This window comes from Myotis brandtii, unplaced genomic scaffold, assembly GCF_000412655.1.
Source record: "Myotis brandtii unplaced genomic scaffold, ASM41265v1 scaffold604, whole genome shotgun sequence".
NCBI classification, from domain to species: Eukaryota; Metazoa; Chordata; class Mammalia; order Chiroptera; family Vespertilionidae; genus Myotis; species Myotis brandtii.
This window is the reverse complement of record NW_005370286.1, coordinates 378374-393676: the sequence shown is the minus strand read 5'-3', so window position 1 is coordinate 393676 and position 15303 is coordinate 378374. Positions and strand designations below refer to the sequence as shown.

The 15303-nt window shown below is 53.7% G+C and overlaps 1 protein-coding gene across 1 annotated transcript in view; it reads left to right on the top strand.

Annotated features, from left to right (window-relative positions):
* The window catches only part of EBF3 (early B-cell factor 3), a 122463-nt gene that overhangs the window by 68821 nt on the left and 38339 nt on the right, over positions 1–15303 (top strand). The window contains exons 5-6 of the mRNA XM_014550603.1: positions 9057–9138; positions 12689–12833. Coding sequence (XP_014406089.1) covers positions 9057–9138; positions 12689–12833 — 227 coding nt within the window. The remainder of the gene's footprint in view (positions 1–9056; positions 9139–12688; positions 12834–15303) is intronic.

Genomic DNA, 15303 nt, shown 5'->3' with positions numbered 1-15303 from the left:
CTGTCTCTTTCCTCCCGCAGCGGCGTGGGGCTGGCGCGGGCGCACTTCGAGAAGCAGCCGCCCTCCAACCTCCGGAAATCCAATTGGGGGGGAGGGGATGGGGTGGGGAGGGGAAAGAAAACAACACACAAAAAAAGCCCCATTGGTTTTGGGAATGATCTTGGTTGCCTACAGAAATCAGAACAGCCGGGAGAGTGTGGCCGGTTCACGCCCCTAAAGTCGCGCGCACGCGTGGGGTGGGAGAGGTCTGCCCCCCGAAGTTCGGATAAGCAGAGGGGCGTAATCTCTGTGCGCAAAGTCTCCGAAAGTCCCACCCACCCCCGGAGCTGGCAACAAGTCACGGGGGCATCTGCTGTGAGCCAAGTGATGCTGGCATTTTTCTTAAGTAGGAGCTTCATGATCAGAGCTGGCAAATAGAGGAGCCGTGTCCAGAGGGAGCGAGGGAGCGGTTTTAATGAGCCCGCAGCGAGAGACAAAATACAGGCTGACTGACAGCGCGAATGATCTGCTGGGGAAATGATGTCAGGGCTGCGGCGCCCATGCGCTCTACGACAGGCAGGGGCAGCCGGTGGAGATCGAAAGGACCGCTTTTGTGGACTTTGTGGAGAAAGAGAAAGAGCCCAACAACGAGAAAACCAACAACAGCATCCACTATAAACTCCACCTGTTGTACAGCAATGAAGTGAGAACCGAGCAGGATCTGTATGTTCGCTTCATAGATTCCATGACCAAACAGGCCATCGTCTATGAGGGCCAAGACAAGAACCCGGAGATGTGCCGTGTGCTGCTGACCCACGAGATCATGTGCGGGGGGGGGTGGCGAGAGACAGGCACTTGAAACGGGAGCCCGGTGTAAACACGGCACGTCACTCGCCGCTGTGTTGTGCAGTTGACTTCTTTTACACAGATAACCTTATCAAAACTATCGCGCGGCATCGGAACCTTCCAGAAAACACTCACTGGAATCCTGACAGCGGCCGGGGCGGCGGGCGGCGGGCTGCGCGCGGAGCTCTGGGAGGCAGGCGTTTGCCTTCCCAGGGCCTACCTGGGCTTTACTTTATCTGAACACATTAAAACCACCCGGAAAAGTTTAATGCAAGTCATACAAATTTCCCCAACAGGAGGGCTCGGCGGGCTCCGTGCTTGGCGGGGGCTGCGGAACCGGCCGGCGAAGCTATTAAATCCCATCAGATCTCCTTGGCATCATTTTAATGAGAATCATCGCGAAAGAACAAGATCGTGGTATCTATAAGAGCCTCTTGACAGCCGCGGCTGAAATTGTGATGAAAAGAGAAACCATTATAGCACCAGCTTCGCGATAAGGCCCTTTGGAGGGACGGCGGGGGCCTGGCGTGGCTCCCGACCGTGAAGGGTTAATTTTCTAAACCTAATAATGTTCGATAGTGAGGTATTTGGCCGGTGCTGTGACAAGAAAAGTTGTGGCAATAGAAACAAGATGCCCTCAGACCCCGTAATCATTGACCGGAGGGCTCAGCGGGCTCCATGCTTGGCAGGGCCTGCGGAACCAGCCGGCGAAGCTATTAAATCCCATCAGATCTCCTTGGCATCATTTTAATGAAAATCATCGCGAAAGAACAAGATCGTGGTATCTATAAGAGCCTCTTGACAGCCGCGGCTGAAATTGTGATGAAAAGAGAAACCATTATAGCACCAGCTTCGCGATAAGGCCCTTTGGAGGGACGGCGGGGGCCTGGCGTGGCTCCCGACCGTGAAGGGTTAATTTTCTAAACCTAATAATGTTCGATAGTGAGGTATTTGTCAGGAGATAAAGAAGTGATAGAATCTGGGAAGTGGGTCCCTGGGCGATTGTAGTACAAATATTGTTAATGCGGTGTGGTTACTCCAGCGAAGGGAAGTAAAATAGCTCCCGTCCACCGGAGACCGGCTCCGCGGCGGCCGAGCAGCCCTCCAGACAAAGGCCAGCCGGCGCTGAACCGCGAGTCAAGCCGTGGATATTTCCCAATCATAAGGCCCTTTGGAGGGATGGCGGGGGCCTGGCGTGGCTCCCGACAGTGAAGGGTTAATTTTCTAAACCTAATAACGTTAGATAGTGAGGTATTTTTCAGGAGATAAAGAAGTGATAGAATCTGGGAAGTGGGTCCCTGGGTGATTGTAGTACAAATATTGTTAATGAGGTGTGGTTACTCCAGCGAAGGGAAGTAAAATACCTCCCGTCCACCGGAGACTGGCTCGGCTGCGGTCTAGCAGCCCTCCAGACAAAGACCAGCCGGCGCTCAACCGCGAGTCAAGCCGTGGATATTTCCCAATCCTCAGACGTCTACATTGACATGCAGGGTGGCGTGCATGCCGGGGGTCGGCGCCCACGGAGCCCGGGGACCCCCCTGTGGGGAGCCAGGCCTCTTAGCCCTCTCTCCCAGGGAGGGGGCCTCCCTCGCCAAGGACATCTGGGCCCAGCTGTAAAATTCAATACTGTCACCCCCTGCCCCCTCCGTGATGACGTCATGTAGGCACCAGTATATGAGACTCATAACTTGAAATGTACAAGAATTTAATAAGTCTGGTGTTAAAGCAATTTGTCATGGCATATTTGAAGAATAAATCAGACTAATGGGGCAGATTTTCCTCCCGTCTGGCATGGAGGCACGTGAGCCCCGTGGTAGCTAATGGCAGGAGTGGGAGACGGAGAGAGAGGCCTGACATTAAGACCCTCGCATTTTGGAAATCCGATCCGTATTGACCTGTGTCCTATCTCGGTGCGCAGATCTGATGTCAGCAGAATGTAGTCTTGTGTAGCAACTGCTCATTACAGGTTCTGTGAAGGGAGCCCTGTCTCCCGGCCCCACCACCCGATCGGCTAGGATTGCTCAGTAATCAATACGGCAGCGACTGATGGCCGGCGTGCACGCACCGCAGCTGCGGCCACGCTCTCAGGGACTTCCCAGTAATTAGCAGGGACTTCGAGGAAGCACTCCACCGGTCACTTTCTTATCAGCCAGAGAAAAGTCTCTTAAAGGCTCTGTCTTTCCGTTCGACTCTTTAACTGTTTCCTGCCAAGAGCACAGTCCCACGCAGATAGAGCTGTGGCCCAGGCACCCCAAGAGGACCCTGGGCCGTCTTCCTGCTCCTCTCTCGTGGGGGAGCTGGTGGGGGAGGGACTTTTCTCCTGTGCTAGGACTGAAGCCAGAGGGACATAACTAGAAATGAACCATGTCCACGTGACCGGCTCGGTGGTATGGAATGCGTTCACAAGGTTGTGCAGCCTCCACACCATCTACTTCCAGGCGGTTCTGTCACCCCAAAGGTGAACCCACGGAGCTGTGGCTGCCCCGTCCCCCTCCCCCAGCTCCCCGGCACCGGTGGTGACGTCTACGCCTGCCTTTTCTGGTTGGTTGTCCACGCTCACATTTTCTTGCGAGGGTGGTTAGGTGTTAACACGCTCTCTGGGCACTGCGTTCCAGATTCAGTAGCTGGAACAGTGGGGGCTGCATCTGGGACGGGGTCTCCCCAGTTTGCGGGGACCTCCGCAGGCCGTCAGCGCCACGATCCGCACCCGAGCGCCTTGGGGTGTTGATTGATGACACGGAGGCCCATCCGTTGCCCCGTTAGTTTGCTGCTTTTTGAGGGCTCTGCCTGACAACGGACAAGGGAGCCGTCCCCCATTAAAGACCCCACTGCTTCTCATTGTCGACTCGGATTCCCAGATTTCCCATAATCGAGGCCCCGAAGAGAAGGCCAGCTGCTAGGCCCGAGGCTGGAGTTCGGGGCGGGTGGCGTCTGGGGGAACCTGGGCTCCTTCCTCAGGGTGGCATTTAAACCTGTGCTAAGGTGGCTGCTAGGAATGCCCGCTCCTGTCTTCACGGGACCCTTCGGGATCCCACCTTGCAACATGCTGTCACTCACGTCTTCAAGCACCGGCAACACCAAGCCTGGAACAGACTAAAAAGGAACAATTAAAAATTAAAAACATGTCCTAGTCCAGTGGTTGGCAAACTCATTAGTCACCAGAGCCAAATATCAACAGTACAACGATTGACATTTCTTTTGAGAGCCAAATTTTTTAAACTTAAACTATATAGGTAGGTACATTGTTATTAACTTAATTAGGGTACTCCTAAGGCTTAGGAAGAGCCACACTCAAGGGGCCAAAGAGCCGCATGTGGCTCTCGAGCCGCAGTTTGCCGACCACGGCCCTAGTCAGTTTGGCTCAGTGGGTAGAGCGTTGGCCTGCGGACTGAAGGGTCCCAGGTTCGATTCCGGTCAAGGGCACATACTTGGGTTGCAGGCTCAATCCCCAGTAGGGGGCGTGCAGGAGGCAGCCGATCCATGATTCTCTCTCATCATTGATGTTTCTCTCTCTCTTCCTCTCCCTCCCTCTCTGAAATCAATAAAAATACATTTTTTTTTTTAAAAAGAGAAACAGTCCCCACGCATAGGGTTCCTGAGACGCTGAGAGTAGGTGATGCAGGAGGCCACCAAGGGGAAGGTGCAGCGTGCCCGCGCCCAGCATTTCTAAGGAGACCATCTATTTCTCCTTTGACCAGAGGGGAAGGAGTCATTATGACATGATTAGTGGCTTCAGTTGGGTGAAAAGCAGCAGTCACGGGGCCGGCGGTGCGGGCGAGGGGTATTCATTACCCACCACTTGCCGGCGACGGAATTTTGTCAGCGACCCGGCCACTGGTAAGTGGCGGCTTTTGCTGAACGTGAGCAAGTTCTTCTCCGTTAGGGAAACGGGCGGGAGGGGAGAGGTGTCAGCTGACATGCGTGTCCTCACTTTTCTCTGACAAACCAAATTCATTCCTTACGTAATTGATAACGGCCTTGGCCAATTACTTCACACATTACAATACACAGCGGCCCCCTTTGCAGGTTCTGCAGGGCTGTAATTAGCTATGCTAATATCCCCTTTATTGGCCCTAATATTGCTCAACACCTTTTGCCATCCTGGAACCCGCGAGAGCCCCATGGCCTGTCAGGACCACTGATTATTGAGAAGGATGGCTTTAATCAAACATAATTGCAGTTAATTTTTCTCTCCTGCTCTCGGTTGCCAGCGTCTAATGCCACGGACTCCTTGATATTCCATTAAATTACAATTAAACGGCCTCCTTTGTTTCCGAGCGTCCTGACCCACGCCACAAAGTTCTGGAGCGGCGTGCGGGAGCGCCGTTTGGTCCTAATTGCCGGCGCGCTCACAGAGGGCCAATTTGCACAATACCCATGTAGAATTTAAACAGTTCATAACGTAATGGATATTACACAGGAGCCTCACACTACAATTAAAATGATTTTCATCAGATAGAGAGGCTCTGGTTAATCAGCTTCATAAAAGTAAATATAAATGAACTAATTCATGGCTTAAACACACAGAGAGGGAGCCAACTTCGAGGTTAGTTACTGCGGCGGGGGCTCACCCCGCGGGGTGGGGTGGCCGGAGCGGCCCACATCCGACGCCCCAGCCCATTATCCGGCGTCGGCCCCGGGTTCCACCATGTAGCGCACCCTTGGCCCGGGCGTTGTCCGAGCGGATTCTGACACGGATGCCGCTGGGAGCCCACTTTTAAGTTGCTTCAGCGGGTACAGCTGTGGCCACAGCGCTGTTGGGAGCAACTGAGTCCCTGTCCCTGCAGAAGGGACGGCAGGCCTGCGACTTTCTAGGTCGCACGGAAGGTCCCAGTTGCTGACGTCAGCGAGCAGAGGCCCCGTGTCCGTGTCCACAGGGTGCTCCTGAGAGGGACACCCTGAAACCCGCTCTTCTCAGAACCAATGAGGTCGCCCAGGTGGCATTCTCCCCTCATCCCGAACGCGCAGGAGGAGGAAGCCCGATTCCAGGAGTGGCGACGTCACACCTTCCCCCCTTCTAACCTCGCCGAGGACTTCCCAGGGTGGAGCAGGTCGATTCCGAGCAGAATATTATGGGGGAGTTTGCACTGTGCCCGGCGTGGCCGCCTCCCGCCTGCCTGGGAGAAACAAGTAAATAAAGCCCATATTTCAAGCTTGATTTACTCCGGTACCTACTGTGAAAGATGACGACTCTTTAGGGAAATAAAGACAGGGTCAGGGAATTAGTGTACATAATGGTCATTTTGATGATGGGCCAACAGCTGCAACAGGAAACACACTGTACACAATTAAGCGTAATGTACTAATGACAGGTTAGGATTTTTATCGCCCTGGCCATCGAGCAGCCAGCCCGCGCTGAGCCGTAATAAAGCCTTTATTGGTGTGCACGCCAAAGATTTCCTGACATTGGAAAGATTTTTCCTTTCTTAACAAGAGGATTAAGTCCTTTGTGTCCCGGCCTCTGGAAGGGAGATATGTAAAGGGATGCTCAGATGTTTCTTAGGGAAAAAAGCCCATTCGAGGGCCATTGAGTCAAGAATGACCTCCCCCGTCGGGCCTTCGGTGGCCTCACCCCCTCCCCAAACATCGTCCCAGTGAGCCTCACCGGGCACTTCTAGTCGTGTGTCCATGTGCGCGGACACAACTGGGCCGCCCGCCTCCTGGAGGCTCCGTTGAATCCCCGAGTTCATCGTGACCAAGATGAGGGTGACGAGTCAGCGCAGGGCTCCCCTCCTCCCGGCCGAAGCTGCCCCTGTCTGTCCCTGCACATGTTGTCCTGGACTTGGTCTGTGCCCTTGGGACCTGAATTCTTCAAGGGACCCTGCTTCCCCGGGCCACACACTCCAGACCCCACCCAAGTCCTTACGTCGGGAGGGGCTGGGATAGGAGCCCATCCCAGATAAGTGTGTGTGTGAGCGCACCTGCTCCCGAGTGGACCCTGGAGGATACCCAGCCCTGACTCGGTTGGGCTACTTTCTGCACTGGAGGACAGTGGAGGCCCCGCTGGGCCTCATGCCGAGCGAGGCAGAGGCTGGCCAGGCGACCTCCAAGCCTCACGGAGGCTCAGGGGTGAACCGGCTGAAAAGACTTCGAGGAACTGAAGCAGCTCCTGGGGAGGGGGTGTCTTTCCCGGCACAAAGGGCGCTCCCGGAGCCGGCTCCACAGGACGAGAGCCGCCTCTCCGGCAGGCGCCTGCTCGGGAGATTAGCCGGCTGGTAATGGGCGGCATAATTGCACCGCGCGGCTGTCCCCGAAGTGAAAACCTAATTGCCTGAGAGGACGATAACTTTGTGCCGCCCTCACCTTGTTAGGCCCCTTCTGATGCAGTTCAAGTGCGGAGTGGCCGCAGGTGCGCCCAATTTACCTCGCCGCCGCGCGTGGCGCTTAATTGCGGCGGCTGTTAGGAAAAATTGGTGGGTGGAATTTCAAGTGACTGGCTGTGCTGATGGCAGATGGTGTTCCGAGGCACCGCGAGCTAACGTGGAGGTGAGGTGAGTTAATAAAAGATGTAAATTCCGGCCTGAAATAGCGAGGCCACGCCATATGTAAGAACGTTTAATTAAGTGGCCACCGCTCTCCCGCCATCCATCGGCGTTTCTCCTGCTGGGACGGAACGGCGCCCGGGGTCTGCTGGGCCCGGAGCGGGGGCGGACCTCGGCCCGTGGAGGCTTCTCATTTTCGGGTGTGACGCGTGTCCACAGAGAACCGTGAGCCTCAGGTTGGTTCAGGGGAGCCATGTGAAACCCTCTAGGAATGCACGTCCTCATGGTATTCGGAGAGAAGCTGGAGAAGGTGCTTGTGTGGCCTCGTTGGACGGGATGCTCAGACGCCCGCAGCGAGCTCCCCTGGCCGTGGCCTTCTCCAGGTGAGGCCCCAGGGGCGCAGGGACAAGACCCCGCTGTCCCTGGGGTTGGTGTGGCAGCCAGGCTCCCCATGCCTGTCCTATGAGCCGGAGCATCCGCGTCTGTCACTGAGCTATGTGGAGGGACGGGGAGGACAACATGATGATGTTCCTGTCACAGCAGCTCAACGCTGTGTCAGGAACTGAGTCTTCCTGCCTCTCAGCGCAAGGGCAGGGCTGGGCGAGAGCTAAGGAGCTTGGGCTGGCCCGGGACAGCGCCCGCTTCCCCCGCTCTGTCACTGTCCTGTCCAGGGTCGTTGATGACTCCCTTAAAGACACACGTAGACCTTTCACAGACGTCATGGTCACCCCCCAAACAACACCCCCAATCGTTCTTTTTCTTAAGAGTTGTACCTGTTGTAAGTTTAAAAATGCATCTTGGCCTAGGTCAGTGATGGCGAACCTATGACACGCGTGTCAGAGGTGACACGCGAACTCATTTTTTTGGTTGATTTTTCTTTGTTAAATGGCATTTAAATATCTAAAATAAATATCAAAAATATAAATCTTTGTTTTACTATGGTTGCAAATATCAAAAAATTTCTATATGGGACACGGCACCAGAGTTAAGTTAGGGTTTTTCAAAATGCTGACACGCCGAGCTCAGAAGGTTCGCCGTCACTGGCCTAGGTCATTATGGCTCCGTTGGTTGGAGTGTCATCCTGTACACGGAAGGTTGTGGGTTCATTTCCTGGTCAGAGCACATACCTAGGGTTGAGGGTTTGGTCCTGGTCAGAGCATATACGGGGAGATGACTGATCGATGCTTTTCTCTCACATCAATGTTTCTCTCTCTCTCTCTCTCTCTCTCTCTCTCTCTCTCTCAAATCAATGATCCTGTCCTTGGGTACATTTCAAAAAGCATCTTGAAAAGTGCGTTTATGTAGGTGGTGATGTCTTCTGGGGTTAGGGCTGCCGGAAAGAGTGCGGCAGGCCCAGTGAAATTTGAATTTCAGATACAGAAAGAATACTTTTCCAGGATAGCATACCTCTCCTAAAGACATTGTTGTTTATCCAAAATCCAAGTGTAACTAGGCGTCCTGGGGTTTTATTTGCTGACACTGGCGGTCCCCTATGGGCTGGATGGGTCCCTAACAGCTCACGGCCGGTGGTGCAAAGACCTAGGCGAGAGATGGCCAGTCACCGTTGTCCTAATAAAACGCAGGAACCATCATGTCCAACGGAAATCACTACGTTCAGATGAAGCTCTTCCACGCTGGCCGCCAGCAGGGCAGCCCCCACCACGCCCCGTGCACGAGTGTCTTTCAAAAAGTGTTCGTCTGTTGTCTGATAATCCTAACAATTATCCATTTTTTTTTGTATTTTTGTAGATTCTTTCTAAAGTTTTTCCTCAAGTGCAATCAGAACTGTTTGAAGAATGCAGGCAACCCTCGAGATATGCGGAGATTCCAGGTACACCCTTGTGCGAGACCCGCGGGCCACGGTCCCGACTGCTAAGATGAAGTGTGAATTCTCTGATGTTGCAGCTGTTCAGAAAACGATTGTTAGTTCTCAAGGGCGTGGGAGTAAACCAGAACCCTCAAGTCAAATGCTTTAAACACAATCAGGCGTCTTCAGGATGCCGGGTGCATTGCGTCCGTCCATCCATCCATCCATCCATCCATTCATGGCCCGTGAGGCACTGCACACATGACCCATGCTTGTGCCCTGATGACCAGGCGAGCTCTAGGGCGGCACCTGGATGTCCAGGCGTCAGTTATCGGAGCTGTAGGTTAAGTTGGGGTCCTGCTTGCATGCGGCCATGGTGAATCTCAGGGGTGTGATTGAAAGGGATGTTTTAATTTTTTCACATAGAGTTCTCTTAACATTAGCATCTAAACCAGCCTGTTTCTCTATGTGACTGTTCATGCTCGAGTGACTGGCATGGGGAGCCCGTGTGGGAGATCTTTTAGGAATAAATTGGTTGGTTGATTTTTCCTGGGGGAGAGGGGTCTACTCAAAACCTGCCCTCCCCGCCTGTGGGATGCTGGCCTCTGCACACTCCAGCCCGTTTCCTGGCTCAGCTCCCCTCCTGAGGCCTGGCGTGTCCTTGCCTCCTCAGCTCCTTGCCTGGTTCCTGGACTGCTCCTGGGCCCGGCTGGCTCACCCCCTGGCTTGCTCCCAGGACTTCACCCCAAGGAGAGAGGAGGAGAGCTGGTTGCCTTCGGGGATAAATGATGAGCCAGGCCCCAGTTCTCTTGCCTTTGTTTGTGGAGGATTAGGAGGTGACTTCAGGGTGAAGGGTGCTCTGCCTACAGGATGGATTCTTTTGCTGATTTTAGTTGTAAAAAATCTTCGGGGCTGGTTCCCACACACCCTGCCGCTGGTCCCTGGACCAATCAGAGAAGAATTTGGCAGCGACTACAAATGTCCACTAGATCGGATGAGTTCACCATCAAATTGCTCATGGTGTTTTTGGGAATTTAGCTGATGCTTTAGCATTTTAGCAAAACGGGAAATCTGTCCTTACAGCCCACTAGCCCCGTGGTCGGCAAACCGAGGCTCGTGAGCCACATGCGGCTCTTTGGCCCCTTGAGTGTGGCTCTTCCACAAAATACCACGAGCGGGCGCGCACATACAGTGCGATTGAAACTTTGTGGCCCATGCGCAGAAGTCGGTATTTTGTGGAAGAGCCACACTCAAGGGGCCAAAGAGCCGCATGTGGCTCGCGAGCCGCGGTTTGCCGAGCCGCAGTTTGCCGACCACTGCACCAGCCAATCAGAGATGGGAGCTTGGGCTCGCCCAGTCAGGCCCCGGAGCTGGGACAGTGTCTCTCGCCAACAGTGGGGCCCGCCTCCGTCTGTCTCGCCCAGGGCCCCGCAGGTGCTCCTGATCCCTCTGAGCAGAGTGGAGCTCACCCTGAGCCGGCAGCGGCCACGCAGCCTCCGTCCCAGGTGCAGCCCGCGCTGCAGGGGAGACTTCCTCTGTCTCTCCGGGTAATCTCCCCGCCTTGCGGGGGTTTCGCTGGACTTACCAGTGGGTCAGGCTCACGCAGTGTTTCCACCCGGTCTCACCACCTCGGCCCCTTCCTGTAGGACCGCGGGCTGGGCCCAGGCCGAGAAGCGAACCCCCGCTTGTCTGTGCTCTCTTTGCCGAACGGCAGGCACTCCTCCCGCAGTGACAGACCTGTATGTGGCTGACAGCAGGACGGTGCCCTTCGATTGATTTTTACGTTTCTTGTTTCTTTCACATGCCAGGTCTAGTCACATTAAAAGGGTCCAGTCTGTGTCTCAGTGTTGGTTGTGGGTCTTTGCATCCTCCTCTGGTGGTGTGTGGGGGCGGGGCCTGGCGCCCCTGGTCGGGGCTTGGCAGATAGACTCCTCTCTTCCCCGGGCCGTGCAGGGCGCTGCCCTCTGGGCAGCAGAGAAGACGCTGAGAGATCCGACCCTGGGCCTGGGGACACTGATGGTGGGTGGCACCTTTCAAGGCTCAGAGGGGCCTGATATTGGGGAGACTCCCACAGTCTTGGTGATGCCCACCGGGGAGGGAATTGTCAGGGAGGGCGCCCCAGGGAGGGAGCTTTGGGGGTACAGTGCTCCCTGCCCCGCTTCAGTCTTCTTGTGGGGCCTGAGAGTTTTATAAAAGCTCTGTTACTAACCATGCATTCATGTATAGGTATGTAGCTTTGGCCTTTTTCTAACTCTCAAACATGATTTTTTAAAATCAGTTTTTCCCTAATAGTTTTTTAAAGAGCAGTTTTAGGCTTATAGGAAATTTCACAAGAGTACGGAGAATTTCCATCTGCCCACCCCTAGGCACCCCTCCCTCAGTTTCCCTGATTAGGAAGGTCTTGCCTTGTGTGGTACGTTTGCTACGTCAGAGGAACCGATGTTGATACATTGCATTGACTAAGGGTCACTAGCTTCGGCTCCTCACGGTCATTTACAGGGCGTGTTTTGATGTGTGCAGACCGATGGGGAAGGTGGACATGGACGTGAGCCCCTCTGGTTCCCTGCTCACCTGCTCAAGCCCAGAGTTTCTGTGGGGTGTGGTTCTCCAGGTGGTGCTAGCCCCCAGTGCTGCCCACATGTGGCAAAGAGCCAGGCTCCTTGCCCCCAAATCCAGGCTCAGCCCTAGGAGTCCTGCTGCGAGGCATCATCCCCAGACTGCACCTGGGCCCGTGTTTGCCGCCCCAGCTGCTCTGGAAATAATGTACCACAAAGACCCACCTCTGGGATGCTGGTCACAGGTCACCTGGGAAGGCTCTCTGGTTCCCCACCTCCTCCTGCAAGAGTTCCTTCTTCACTTCCCTGTCTCCCCCTGACCACCCTCTGACCTGGACTGAAGATGGGAGTCTCTCACCCCAACAAGAGGGCATTGCTGGGCAGGCCAGGTCCTGGCCATCGTGGCCATCCTGGCCATGTACTTGAGAAAGGATAGTTACTCTGGGCTGAGAACGCGCTCACTATTCCTATTCAACTCGGCCTTTTCAGATGCAAACACGCTCACTACCAGACGGTCCCCTGTGATTGTGAAACTGACCCCAGCGTTCGCTGGGAGGACGCGGGCAGTAGGACCGCTCCTGATTTATGAAGCCTTTTTTGGCAACTGAACCCTCAGCACTCTTCAAGGAGGACTGTCTCAAGTGAACTAATTTTAATTAGATAAACTCTCCAATCAATATGTGAACAGATCAATCAAAACAGCAGCTTTAAAATGAGTGGCCAGAGGGGTGTTTCTGAAGCTAATGGCTAGAAGAATATTTCTCTGAATTGAATGCACTTGTTAGCATAATAGGAGATTAAACTGTAATTAGGGTAGCAGGTTTTCAAGAGCTTCAATCCCGAGTCAAAACAAAACCAAACAAAACCAAACCACCCACCCACCCCCGTGAGCCAAAGAACGCTGTGACGCCCTCCGCCTGGAGACGCTCCTGGCACCAGCCTGGGCTGAGGGCTCCGCTCCCTGAAGGGGGCAGCGCTCTCCTCATGGCTCCGGTTTCAAATCTACTTCGTCTTCGCAGGTTGTTGTGTCGACCACAGTCAACGTGGACGGCCACGTGCTGGCCGTGTCCGACAACATGTTTGTGCACAACAACTCCAAACACGGGCGGCGGGCGCGCCGCCTCGACCCGTCAGAAGGTACGGCCCCTTCTTATCTGGAAAATGGTAGGCACATGTTACATGTCTCTTTTTATTTGCAATGCTTCTTTTTCTTTGCACCATCCTTTATGTTGATTCATGTTGAGTTACTGTCCCCACCCACCACCCCTTGCTGGTCAGGCCTACGCCCTCATGCCCGGCCGGGCCTGGTGTGACCCAGAGTGGCCCAGCCCCTCCATCCTTGCCCTTAAAGAGGGCTCAGCCTCTCCAGTCCCCTCACCCACCACAGCCTTCACTGTATTGGTTTGTTTCTAAGCTTTCTTTTGCTTAGAGTTTTCCTTGGAGTTTTAATTTGTTTGGTTTTATTTTGGCTTGTCCTAAGCCCCCATCTGGAAGGTCATCCCCACAGACTCGGTGCATGTTTTGGTGGGTGGTTACATCCTGGCCCCATCAGCCCAGGATGGAGTCCAGGACCATATCTTCCCCTGGATGGGTGGATGGATGAATGGAAGATGGATGATGGATGGATGATGAGTGGATGGATGGATGGATGGATGGAAGATGGATGGATGGATGGATGGATGGATGATGGATGAATGAATGGAAGATGGGTGGATGGATGGAAGATGGATAGATGGATGGAGGATGGATAGATGGATGGAAGATAGATGATGGATAGATGATGGGTGGATGGATGGATGGATGAATGGTAGATGGATGGATAGATGGATGGATGGAAGATGGATGGATGGATGGATGGAAAATGGATGGATGGATGGAAGATGGATAGATGGATGGATGGATGGATGGAAGATAGATGATGGGTGGATGGATAGATGATGGATGGAAGATGGATGGATGGATGGATGGATGGATGGAAAATGGATGGATGGATGGAAGATGGATGGATGGATGGATGGATGGAAGATGGATGGATGGATGGATGGATGATGGATGGATGGAGAGAGGGGGGTGATCACCCATGGGGGCAGGGTGGAGTGGGTGAGAAAAAATAGCCAAATGCTTCCACTTGACTTCTTGCTTTGCTTATTGAAAGAGACTAACTGTGGTAAGAGAGACAGGCAGGGACAAGTGCTCTTGGGCAATGAGTCAGAACTCAGAAGCTCTGACACCGTGGCCTTTGCCAAGCCCCTCACTCACGTCCTGCGGTGCCTGTGGGCTGAAACCTTCTGACCAGTGTGAACTGTTGAGAAAGTAATGGGAGGTTTTTTTTAAGTGAATTGTAAACAAAACAGCACAATTCAATCCTTTAGAGCAGCGGTTCTCAACCTGTGGGTCGCGACCCCTTTGGCGGTCGAACGACCCTTTCACAGGGGTCGCCTAAGACCATCCTGCATATCAGATATTTACATTACGATTCATAACAGTAGCAACATGACAGTTATGAAGTAGCAACGAAAATAATTTTATGGTTGGGTCACAACATGAAGAACTGTATTTAAAGGGCCAGAAGGGTGAGAACCACTGCTTTAGAGCAAAGAGCCCGTCAGGCCGAGGGGCTTAGGGAGGTCCTCCCTCCCGAGGTCTGCAGGTCGGGAGCCACACTCAGCAGCAGACACATCCCAGGGAAACGCACGGAGCACATGCAGATGGTCCGAGGGAAGCGTGATCCGGGCGTGAGCACTGGAGGACAGTTTGTGAATCTGCTGTGGTCCACAAAAATAAACTCATTTGTTTTTCTACATTAATGACTAAGGTGTAAGAGAACAAAAATATAATAATTAAAGGTCGCCTTGGGCGCCAGAGTCATTAGCATCTGTGACGCACTGTTTATCTCCTTCCTGTGCGCTGAAGGTAGGTGTGTGTTTTGCCTAGCAACCATCACTAATGAGGCTCACAATTAAGAAGGTTGAATCCCCGTCCTCCGTCCCCGCTTCCCCAGAGAGCCCGAGCCCGCCACGCGATAGGTTCGAGGAGGCCCCTCAGCCCTCTGGTGTTAGGTTGTCGTCTGGGTCCAAAACCAGCCTCCTCTAATGAGCTATTAGGATCTGAGCAAAGTACAAGTATTTATTTTTGTAAGTAGCGTGAAAAAAGCATTTGACTGTAAGCAGAAAAATACAGCATTTAGAAAAACAAAGGCCACTCCTGGGCACCTTGGAGGTGAAACCCAGCTCATCAAAAGCTATTTGCAGGAGCAGTTTTGATCAAGATTTTTTTTTTTTAAATGCTTGTTTCTCAGTTCTTTTTGAAATCAACATTCGAACCAAGTCCCTTTCTTGAAAGGAGATCGAAATACCCATTCCACCCCAGAGAGCGACTCATCATTTGAAGAGGCAAAGAGGTGCTGGGGGACCAGCCTGTGCAGGTCTTCAAGGAAAAGGCCCCAGCAGCCGCGTTTCGGCTTGTGTGTTCGTTTTGGAACGAATGCCCGATCCTCAAGTGCCCCACAGAGCACGGCAAGCTCCTCTCTCGGATGAAGAGAGACGTGCCCTGCGATCCTGTCCCTTCTGGGGAGAGCTGGCACTCAGGGAGTTCATTTTAGGGTCCGGCCACCTCGTTCCCAAAGCCCGGGGAC